Source organism: Perissodus microlepis, chromosome 18 (assembly GCF_051167445.1).
Source record: "Perissodus microlepis isolate ML-2025 ecotype Zambia chromosome 18, ASM5116744v1, whole genome shotgun sequence".
Lineage (NCBI taxonomy): Eukaryota > Metazoa > Chordata > Actinopteri > Cichliformes > Cichlidae > Perissodus > Perissodus microlepis.
The window spans coordinates 27,202,291-27,214,765 of NC_140478.1; the positions used below are offsets into that span (position 1 = coordinate 27,202,291).

Below are 12,475 nucleotides of genomic sequence, written 5' to 3' on the forward strand. Positions count from 1 at the left end.
ACTACTGTATGTGATGACCATATAAGGGATTTCCCCCATCTTTGTTGTTACACAGAGCACAGAGTAGAAAACTGCCTCAAACCGACTCTTTGCAGAAGTCTTAACTGTGAGTTTTTGTCTCTCAGAGACAGATATTTCAATCTTTGGCAGCCGTGTTTAATATGAGAATCCATCAAAATAACACCATGTATATGATCATATATGTGAAAATAACTATAAGCCTAAAAAGATGTTCTTTAAAGAATAGGCTGAAAGTCTAATTGTGGCTTACATCTGTCACACCTTTACTATAACAGATACAAACATATATAAAGGTTTGTATAAATCAATCCAGAAAATTTACAGGGATGAAGTCATAGTATTATGAAGTATCCAGTGAAGTTAGTAAGGCTTCTATTAATGATTTTTTTTTTTTTCATGAGGAATTTCTTGAGCTACACTGAACAAAAGAACTGATTTCCATCCCATCGTAGAAGGTCAGCTGACTCAGCACATCCGTTTTAAAATTTCTGAATTAAAGTGTCAGACTGAAATTATATAAAAAAAATCATCTGACTTTGATAACTGTTCACATGATATGAACTTACATATCAATTAGAGAATGTATTTTTAGGGTCATAATATTAAGACTTGAAAAAAAACCCCACATTTTGGATACCATTGCGCACAGCCTTTCCCAGAGAAAAATGTACTACTGTACTTTAGCTACTGTATTGAGAGTTCGTCATTCCAGCTCTGGTTATATAACCAACCACATCCCAGGACTGCAGCCCTGACACACGGCTGCTCCCCTATCTGTCTCTCTCTTTCGGTGAACGGACGTTATAAATAAACAAACGAGACAGCCAATAGATGACAGCCATACAAACCATGACTGTTTTGCTGAACAAAAGATTTAAAAAATATAATAAAATAAAAAGAGTGGCTGTGTTTTGGACCTTCATATTTCTCAGAATTAATTAGAACCATATTCTGTACCAAGATGTGGATACTGGAGTGGAAAAAATCAAAGCTACTGATCGTACAGTTGGAAAAACTCAGCAAACTAATCAGACACACTGCCATGTATAACATAGCAAATAGTCAGTGTCACAATGTAATTAAATTAATCTTTAGACTAGCAAACTAGTCAATTTTTATCTCTTGCTTAAATGATAATTGCAAATTGGTGACCAGGCACGTCTGTAGTACACATCCTGTACTGACGGTGTAACAAGTTGGGAAATCTTTTTAGTTCTGGTTTGGTCTCATAAAAATATATTTGGCTCTTTTGCTGCTCAATGCTCCATTACATTACACACTGAGCCTGATGTTTGAGCCGGTGTCCTGGCAAAACACCCTACCTATCAAGCTGTCCTACTTGTTGTTACTGCGCATGCGCACAACTCAAAACGGCCATATTTTAGGTGTTAATACTACACGCCTATTCTTTGATCCTACCCTGATCTCGTGCATGTGAAAAAAGGTTAGTATTATATATTTTACTTCTTTATTACAGTGGATACTTGTTTTCCTTAAGCTGTTGTCAATTTGTTAACTTTTCAAGCTAACATGCGTTTTGTTTTTTTGTGCAAAAATACTCCAATTTGGAGTCTCAATTAAAGTCATATTTCAAGTCTTGATTTAGTACTTCTAAACTTCTGTAAACTGGCGTACAGCTTAAACCTTGTCCTACCTAAACAAATAACAGCAGTGTGATTTGGCCATCAGAACGTCCTACCGTCCTATGTACGATGGAGGTATAAACCACGTAAGATAGCATATTCTGATAAGGTAGCACAGACTGATAGACATGACTATAATTTACGTTACAGTAGGATGTCTTGACAAAGTAGGACGTTTTGTCAGAACACCGGTACCACAGTGGGCCTTTTTTGTGAATACAGCTGTCTACTGACACCAAAGATGATGCTTTGAGTGGTGAGCGTGAACACAAAGCTTTGGGCCTAATGGCTGAACAGCGAGTGAAAAAACCTACAACGGACCATCACCTGAATCACTAAGACAATAACAACCTTTGTGGTAACATTGCTTTCTTATTGTCAGGATACACATTTTCCATCAACAGTGATCAAACTCATAACTTTGGAATGTGTTTGTGTGATGAGGAATAATTTCTACGGATGTAATTCGCATATACTGTATATTTAGACCACTGACCTCACAAACGTTAATGAAAACTCGAGAAGGGGTTAAAAACAGCCAGTTACTGGGAAGAATAGCTGGAAACATGAAAAAGGTAAATATAAAATATCCATGGATGGCTTTTGTTGGATCATTTGAAATGCAGGCAAATGTCTCGCAGGCAGTTTGGAGTTTATCCCCATCTTTCTCCAGGTGAAATCCAAACAGAAGACAGCTTCACACTCTCCCTGCCCATGCACAATAAAAATACTGTTACCTCCATTATTTCCAACATTTCAACATTAGCCAGATTGTTACAAAGACATTATTCAGTGTTTCACATTGCTGAATATTTACAGTTGCTTGAACAAGTATATCAACACCCTTAAAGTCCAACGCTGTTGCATCAGTGTATTCACATTTTACATTAAGCAACAGAAAGACAACACTGTGAAAATTGTTCTTCTTTGCTTTTCACATGCTGCAGAGCCACTTCTGTCATAGAAGTGTCTGAGTGGCTCTCGAGTGCACTGCAAAGTCCCAAGGCGTGTCAAGATGCGTCTGTCTGCAGCTTCGGGTCCAAAAGCCCAGCAGTGCATCAGGTCATCAGGCCTCCAGCTAAATGAAATACTCCTTTGGGTTTTCAGTGGAGAGATTTTGGGAGTCAGCCTGGTTGTTAAAAGGAAAGTCTTGGCTGTCCTCCTGTTTGACTCCCTTCACTTCCTTGTTACGATATGTATCCTTCCTCCGGTAGAGGAATCTGGCCGTTATCGCCAGTGCAGTCACAATCACAAAGATGACAACTGCAATGACACCTGTAAGGTAAAAGGAGTTTGTAGCATATCAGATATCACCTTTCAGATTTCAATGTGGTTGAATGTTCTGACGTTATTGTAGCTGATGTATGGATTGGAAGAAAACTCTTCCCCTCGTAGTACCATCTCTAAATGTTTTGATTATCTTGCTAATCGCACTTTAGAGAACATTAAACACCAGTTTAAATCTTTTGAAGCCATCACGCTCTTCTGCTCTGTTCAGCACATTTGGGAATACGAGAGCAGGTTCCATTTAATTGGCATTCCAGAATCCATCTGAAATCAATTTCATACTACGTTACATTATAAAGTGACCAGAGGTTTTAAGATAAGAGCAGAAAAAGTTTTCCGATCAGCAAATCATCCCTACATTGGTTTAATTAGATGGGCTGCCCTTTGTGTACTGGATGGTTTAATGGACAGTTTTAAATGACTTTTCTCTGAGTCTCACCTTTTCTATCTGCACAATTATAGATTGAACCTTTTCAGTCTTCACTTTGAATCAATCCGTGCTGGCAGAGCAGCAAAGTTTTAAATGAGTTTTAAATGGACTCCTGCCTGGCAGACCACTCTACTCTTTCTTGGAGTTCAACCTCTCCCAACAACTTGATTCGCTTGAACTCATCACTTTTTTAAATAAAAAGGCACCAGAAAAGCACATGAAATATCATTATTTTTAGTCAAGGGCAATACGATTGACATGATAAAACAACTATTTTCCACTGAAGCAGTGCTGGTGTCCAATTTTCCACCACAAATAACACGGACACCGATGTCAGGAGTTCTATCTTTAAGCCAAGCAATTTTGTTGTTGCTTAAAAAAAATCACCAACAAATCACAGATGCAGGCCAGTTTTTGTTTGCTGTCATTCTCCTCACACAAAAATAACCAAACCTCTGCTGAAAATGTTGCAGAAATCTCTTGAAATGTAGGTAACGAGGTGTAACTGCCTGCACACCAGCACTGCACGGGTGGAAAATGGCTATAAGTAAAGTCCAGTGAAGAAGATACAAAGGTAAAGCAGTTTAGTACCTCCAATTAGGGCCGAGTCAATCCTGATGGAATTGACTAAGGGTACACCTGAACCCACTGAACCAGACTCGTCTACAGGAGAGAGAGAGGGAAAGAAAAAGGTGGAGAAAGCTAAGGACAAGAATGTGAAAAACCAAAGGACTCCAAGAATAAAAACAAGGAAGAACAGCCAAAATCATTCACACCAGAAGAAAGAAGCACAACAAGAGGCAAAATTAGAATAAAGAAAGAAGTGAGATCAAATCAGAGTCAAAAATGAAAAGCAGAGACTCAAAAAGCCCCCAACCCATCAGATCAGGGAAGATTACTTCAGCTCTACAAGTGACTGCTGTAAAGCATTGCAAACTGGATTAGAAAGAACCCAAAGGATGGAAATCCCAAACGAATCTCCTGCGTCTCAAACTCATTAAATCATCAGTCATACAGTCGTTAGACTCCCAAAACAAGGAGCATACTTCACGTAATTAACAAGCCGTTTCTGAGCTGGAAGAGCAGCTTTCATTCAGTTTCAGTGCAAAAATGAAAGACAGCAGGAAATATATGCCACCCTAATCACAGAATCAACTCCAAATCCCATTGGCCAGATTGGTTTTTGCATTACGTGGCATCATAGTTTTTGTAATAAATTTGCCTGTGTACTGTTGTAGTGCAATCAATTACACTGGCCTTCAACGTTTGTCCTGAGAAATAAATATTTTGATATTATGATTATGAAATGCATTGTTGACGTAGCTCCTGTGGAGTTGAAGTGCTAGCATAAGCAAAAAAGATGGTACGTTTTCATTTAAAGGCTTTATATTTGACACGCTAACTCAGAGATGCATGAAAGTGTCTCAGTTACGACACTGCACAGTCACTGCTATCAGCTGTACTGGGTGCAGCTTATATTCTGCCAAACTGGCCGGCTCAGTTTAGATGTCTACTTAAGATGCAAACTGGAACAAATCCCTTCTTCTAAAACTGTATCTATTGATAAAATATTAAAATAAATATAAAAATGCACATCAGGAGAAAGGGTGGAGAAAAATAACTGTAAAAAAATGGAATAAAGTACAAGGTGCTACTGTTATTCCAGTGTGTTCCAGTGATTTTCCACACAGTGGTTCTAGTTTTGAAACTAAGATGTGACATTTTTATTTAATTTTTTGCAAGAAAACATGTAGATGTTCAGCCAAAACTTTTAATAAATGTTACATATTTATATTTTCAAAGATTATAACATAATAACAAGTCAGATGTCTCCTCCTTTTCTCACCTGACAGGTGGTGTGTGTTCTCAGCTGAATAGGAATTGGCAGAAGCTGCGGAGCCGCAGTTGGACTGAGCTAAAGGTCCAGTGATGATGACGGGGCTGGAGTTGGGGTGGAGCAGAGCTTCTTTCAGAGGGCTGATGGTGTTAAAGTGGACAACTGACAGGCAGCCTGTAAAACCGAGGGAAGCCAACCTGGATAGGTCTGCATCCAGGTCATCAGACTCTGGAGAGAGAAAATGAGCAAGATAGAAAATGTGTAGTGAGCAGTGAGGATCCAAAGGCAGGGCACAGGAGTTGGCCTCAAAGAGCAAATAACAAAATGGATAAAGTTAAAAAAAGTAAGTAAATAACCCGCTATTTGTGAAGGAAGAAACACTGTCAATATACACAGTGACTGAACAGAGGTTTGTAGATGGGTATGAAAACAGACTAATGACTTGCATGGGAGAAACAGGATGTAAATAAAACATAAACATAATAAATTACTGACAAGACACAAGAGGAGAAAAAAGGGAGGGGTAAAGAGTTCAGATGTAAAACAAAAGAAGAAAAACCGGAAGAAACTGAGACACAATAAAAATGAAGAGAAGGAAATAAGGAAGAAACAATACAACTTATCGAAGGCAAACAAAACGTTATGTACAACAAAACACTGCATATATCAAAACGAACACCAACATTCATGCACAAACTACAGTAGCTGAGTGGGCCATTAGTAATAATTATATTTATAAAGAAAAAGTAACATTCAGGATGCAGATTTTATAATGAAGTACATTATTTGCTGTATAATCTTCCAATTAAATATTATGAATGCATGTACCATTGTTCATTAGTAATAGCGAAGCCAGTTTTCTGAGGGTTAACAGGGACACATTTATTAGTTAAATCCGTGTCTATGGAAACTGCCACACACTGAATAATTTCAGCATGCAGAAGTGCAGATGCAATGTGATCTGATTATACGTCCAGGCTTGGCTTTTCCAGTCTGGGCAATCACAAGGTGACAGGCGGTGTACAACCTGGACAGGTTGCTAGTGTGTTGCTACGATCATCTGATTATCATCCACACACCATTTTAAAGGTACAGAAATCTTCCATTTATATACTGGCAGCATGCAGACAGAAGGGCAGATTGCACTTTTCTCCCTGGTTCATTTTAGCAATATGTTAACTTGAACTCTGTTAAGCGAATCAGTTTTGTTGATTGCATTACTGATTATCTGTTGGTGAATTGTATGCTCACTTGGGTGATGGCACCAGCAAGACACAAATTGCTGCTCAATCCTGAAAGTCCCAATTTCCAGGGCTCAACATAAAGTTCCATTCATGTTATAGTGACCGCCTTGTAAAAATGCTCATATTTACATTAACATCTATTTAAAAGGCATGTCTACAACAACAATTTTGGTTGTTACAGCTAGTTGCTCCCTTAGTCAAACCATAGGATGGATCTTTTTGTTGACCAACACTAGCACTTTTGACAGGTGGATAAGTGGTTGCCTCCTGCATCACTTCCACTTATTCGGGTCACAAAACTGGACTTTAAAAAAAAAAAAACCTTTAGAGCATTTTTAATGCAAGTATCTGATGAATAATATGCTTTGCAATGTGGTTAGCTTAGCTATGGCCTATTTGTAACTTCAACCTCTCTCAGTCTGTTATGGCTCTGACAAAGATGGGGATAGTGTGACATGATCCATTGGATTGATCATGTTAGATTAGATGTTAGATTTTTGTATTAGTGTCTTCTTTCTTGTGTTCCCTTTTGTATCAAGTTTCTAGTGAGTTTCCTTGTCGGTGTTAATTTGGGTTCTTTTGTCATTTCCTGTCTTATTTGGATAATTTTCTTGCATCTTGTTTTGTGTTTCACTATCTCCTCTGACTCGCTGTCTTGACTGTCTTCACCTGTTGCTCGTTACCCTCCTGTATCACATCCTTAGTCAGTTTCCTGTGATTAATTCTGTCTTTGTCATTGTATTTATTGTGCCATTCTGCTTAGTGTAACTTTCTCTGTTACAGTCCTGTCTAATCATTATGGCTTAATGGTTTGCTATCCCTTCCATCTTGCCCTGTTTGATTGGATATTTATTTGCGACTTGTAATTTGTGGACCTGATCATCAGTATTAAAAGCCTGCTTTTTTGTTGTGTACGATGTACACAAACTGCAGTTTATGATGCTGTGAATCTGAAGTTAAAGCACCAAAACTGATTGCGACAAATCAATGGGTGGCATGTCCATCTTTCATATACAATCATATGATCATCAGCATACACTCAGTCACCTCTGTTATAGCAGACAGTCAGTTATTCTGCTTTCAGTCTGCAACCATCACATTATGAGAGACTCTCCAGCATTATCTCTTGATTTTATTGACTTAAATCCCTCCATCATTCACCTCTGCTCCTTCACAGCAGTGTAAACAGCAGCTGTGGAAGCCCACATTAATGCTGGAAGCAGCTGCATCACTATCTGTTCAGATGACTGAGAGGTGACTGTGGTTTTTACCAGCATACATCTGCATGTTGATGAGAGCAGCAGGAGACACTGCCGCAGCCTGTAAGCTCCTCTCAGCTGATACACCCGCCCCCCCCCCTCTACTTCCAGGTCCATTAGTTAGGCTGATGGATGACAGGGTTGAAGGCGAGTGACAGAGAATCTACTTTCCTGATGTTTTCCTGATCTGACTCTCTGCCTCCTCTAGTTCGACTGCAGGGTAACATGCTGACATGACAGTTTGAAAACTTGGTGTGCTGTACTAAGGTCTATTGCAATATACAGTAGTGGTGCTTTACCTCTTGTTCTTATATGTAGTTGCTGTAATTGACCGAGATTTTCCTATACACCAACATTAGCTAGATAAATGAAGAAATGAAGTTCACACTCACTACTTACATCCTACTAAAGTGGTTCCTTTGAAAACCAGTTTATTTATATTTTTAAAATTCATTTTCTTTCATGATATATCTTAAGAGTACTTATGGAAATCTCTGATACATGGAAGGAAAATGTGTATTTTTCTATTTTTGTTCCACTGTTAGTTGTTCTTTTTATGAAAGAGCTGTGACTGCAGCCTGTGGTCTCCCAGACTCTTATTCACAGTTTATATCTTAGTCCATCTTTCATGGAGGCACCGAGGGAAAAAATTACTGGCTTTTTAAAAATTTTAAAAACTGTAATCACACCAACACTGTTTCAAGTGTCTGCCCATGACTGGACTGGAAGTGGAAAAAGCAACACACTACAGAAACAGTTGATTCCCATTTAAAAGTTTAAAACTTATGTGGAAGAAGCACATTCAAGTAGTCAGAATGAGACCTCCAGGGATGAGCAGTGCTGGAGCAGTCCAAAGGTACACAAGATCTGCACTAGATAGAGATGATATAATTATTACATTATATAATAATTACTATTATTTTTATTTTTCAGTTTATCTAGAAAAACAGCTGGCTCATTTGGGAGGGACTCAGAGTAGAGCTGCTACTCCTCCACACTGAAAGAGGCCAGCTCTTGATTAGGAGTCCTCTTGGGGGTGAGGTGTTCCAGGTATGTCCTACAGGAAGGAGGAGGAGGAGGACATGCCAGAGAGATAACTTCTCTCAGCCTGGGAACACTTACGTTGTGTCGTGTGATGCGTATATGTAAGAGACATAAAGACACACAGAGGAAGATGTTACATCTGTTTGAAAACGTGAGTTTGTGTAAAGAAATTTGCAAAAAAAAAGGCTGCTGCCCCGGCAACATAGCCCCAGATACACAGCAGAAAACGGATGGATGGATGGATGGATGGATGGATTTATCAACACTAGGAACTTAAATCTTAAATTAAGGCAGAAATGTGCCAGTTCCATTTATGATACAGTTCAGATCAATCCAGCTCGATTAAATCACAGGAAGCTAAAAACAAAAACTTGCAATTATTTCTTTGTTTCTGCTCTATACATCTGGAAAGACTGTTCCTCTTAGATGATAGCACAGTTTTAAGGAAAATGCATTTATGGGTTGTGCAGCTGAGTTGAGTACGTGGTGATGGCACGGTAAACTTGCCTTTACTGTTGTGAACAGCAAAGAAAGATTTTCATTGCACAGGCAAACGTCTCTTGCAGGGAAACATGTACTGTGTATAATACAACTTTGAAACTTGAAATGTATTGTGCCAAGCTTGTTTTTTGTATACACAGCAGTATATTTGCAGAAAAGTTTCTTTCTTCCTGTTAAAAATGAACTTTAAAGGTTCTACAGGTGGGGTGTCAAACGTACGGCCAATTTCGTATTTCAGTTATTAATGGCTTGTCAGTATGTGGGAGTCGAATCCTCAACCTAGCTGAGAATCCATACAGGCAGGGGTGGGGCTTTATTTTGATGGGCACACCATGCAGCCACTCACACGCAAAGATAGACTGGAACCATAGCGTGGGGGAAAAGGAAGGGGGCAGACGTTCCGAAGACAGCCAGTGTACAGGTCGGATTTAAACACGAGCATGTTGGGAAAAAGTGAAGAAACAAGCGGAAACTTAAAATAAAAAGCATCTGGCTGCATTTCAATGATATTGAGTATCTGAGTGTCTAAATGAGTGTCACAGGCCTGAATGTGTGCTTGAAGTCATTTATAATTCTTGTTTGATGTGCTGCTCACCACAAAGGAACACAACAAAAAAGAAATTCTGGACGTTTAACTGTATTTTCAGTTTTAAGTTTTACAGTTTTTCCCAGTGATAAAAAAAACCTCCCTTTTTCATACTACACAAAGTAATTGAGCAATAAACAGTTAACTTGTTGAAACCCAATGCTCACAGTATTGGGGGACAAGAGGGAGAACATCTGGTTTAATGGGATGTACTGCCAGATCTGTTATTTAAATATAGACATGTGTGGGATCCACAGAAACATCAGAATCTCAGCTAAAAGCTCATGTATAGGAATAATCACATTATTTTATTGTATAATGCATTGGTGCCACTAGATTTAAACATGTTCCACACTCATACATTAAGACAAATGGTGGGGGTGTAGTAAGGAAGTTGGGGGAAGCAGACAACTCCACAGGAAGAATCTTTTGTCTCTTCGAGGACTCTGGGAGGTAGCAAGGGAGTGTGAACCTTAAGGCGTGAAACAGCTGTGTACTGCCTTTTGTTCCTGAAGAAGGTATTTAACTGAGAGTCATGCTAGGCTCAGAGAGACTCTGCTGACCATCTGCCCCGCGGTCATGTAGGCTCTCCACAAGCTTGGTTTTCTGTTCTTTGTGTGTTTGGATTAAAGAATGTTAGCTACCGCTCACCGCTCGTCTGCAGGCTTTATTTAAATGGAAAAACTTCCACAACACTCACAAAATCATTTGAGCGACCACCAAACAGCTAAAATAGCAAATGATTAAAAAGCAGGTAAACAGATTTCCCCCCAGCAAACAAACAAACAAACAAACAAAACCTGGACAATGCAGGCAATGAGTTACCAGAACATTTTCTGCCATTTTACACTTTTCTTTTTCAATTTAAGTCCAAAGAGTCATGCTAACAAGTTTCTTTCTTTGTCACAGCAGCGTTTTCTTTATCATGCACACAAACAGTTAAATATGTAACCTTTTTACACTGACAGAAAGGGGAGCTTCAGACGCGGACTACACCTTTCTTGGCTGCTGCCTCAAAGCACATTCTGTCTATCTTGCGTGCTGCACAATAGCGTTTAATATTTAGTATCTACTGTTATCTACTGCTAGCTAGTTTATTGTGATGGTGCTGTATTTATTATGTTGCTTTTTTTTGTTTGCTTTCTCTTCTGTTTTTTTTTCTCCATACAGGTGATCCAGGTGTTTTGTTTGTTTTTCTTTCTTTCTTCCCCCCTTTCTCGCCGTCTCTTCTCCCCTCTGTTTTTCTTTCTCTCCCTCTCTTTCTTTCTTTCATTCTTTCTCCCTGTCCTATCCCCCCGTCATGTCTGTCCCGTTTGCAACCGAAAATAAAATAAATACATAATTATAATAAAGGTCAATCAAATGGACCAATATGGCAAGGCCATGATGATCCACTTGGTAAAATAAATCCGCTTGGCATCTTTCTTGGCCTTAAGACAACAATTCTGATGGCTAAAGATCCAAACGGGACAAAAAAAAAAAAAAGAAAGGGGAGCTTCACTGGCCTGCTTAAGATCAAAGTGGGCTATATGTGGCCTGTGGTGTAAAATGAGTTTGACACCCCTGCTCTAGAGTAATCTGCAACTCCATCCGAATATCAGAAAAAAGTTGTTGCTAAGGTCCAAGATTGTAGAGTGCCTCCCCAAAACCCAGAAACTACTTAAAATATCTTTTGTTTACTTCTTGACTCAACATTTCTGAGCACTCAGTACTAAGATGAAAATATCCCTTTGTCCAGCTAACAGCTCTGGTTCCATTTATTACAGTCAGTTTTTCTAAGAAAGCTCACAATGAGAGTCAGGCACCAAACTTCTCAGAGCTGTTATCAAATGCATGTGAGTCTGAGTGCTCCCTAACTAAAAGGACGTTCTCTCTTCTTTTACTGTGTCCTCACTCACCGTGCACTCTGCCCAACACCAGCGACTTGATTGCATTAAATTCCCCGTCAGATGTCAGGTTGAAGTCTTCTCTGGCATTTTGGTCAATCTGAAAAAAATAAATAAATAAATTGGCTTTTGTTCAACCTTTAATTTGTAAAGTAGAATACGACACAGGATAATTTCAGACAAATAAAAGCACAGAAAATTAAAAGATCTGAATACAAATTAATGATTAAAAAAACAAAAGGAAAGTTTTTGAAATATTAGAACCATTAAGAAAAATGAAAACTGAAAGCTGAAAGTGCATCAACTAGGACATGAACAGCTGGAAGTGGAATAAGATCAAATTAAAATTTTAAAATGCCCTAGGCATAAAAACGAGCAAAGTATTACATTGTTCTGTGAGCTATTCTAGTTATTAGACGCAGTGAGTTTTACTTTCGTGCCAGTCATTACTTTTCAGTCAGCGGTGACGTGAATCTGGCGCTCCATCCTTTTTAAATTTGATTTTTTTTTTTTTTTTTTTTTTGATGTTCAGCTTTCCCTTTATCTCAACAGCTCAAAGGGAGGAATGAGCAACAGAGTCCAAACTTGCAGTTAAAAACATTCAGTCATCCAGAATGAAATTCACCACTGGAGATTATTTTAATTAGAGCAGCTCCACAGAGAGTATCTTGCCGTGAAGAAGAAAACCTAGTCAAAATCATACCTGAAGTTTCCATCAAAGGGAAAAAAAGAAAAAC

General features: G+C 38.7%; 1 protein-coding gene across 1 annotated transcript in view; it reads right to left on the reverse strand.

Moving 5' to 3' along the window:
• Positions 1-260: 260 nt before the first annotated feature.
• Positions 261-12,475, reverse strand: part of LOC146368057 (contactin-associated protein-like 4) — a 122,057-nt gene continuing 109,842 nt past the window's right edge. Inside the window, exons 21-24 of the mRNA XM_084911841.1 lie at positions 11,751-11,838; positions 5,228-5,446; positions 3,973-4,044; positions 261-2,939 (exon numbers count right to left, since the gene is read on the reverse strand). Of these exons, the coding sequence (XP_084767967.1) occupies positions 2,743-2,939; positions 3,973-4,044; positions 5,228-5,446; positions 11,751-11,838 (576 nt within the window). The 3' untranslated portion in view covers positions 261-2,742. The remainder of the gene's footprint in view (positions 2,940-3,972; positions 4,045-5,227; positions 5,447-11,750; positions 11,839-12,475) is intronic.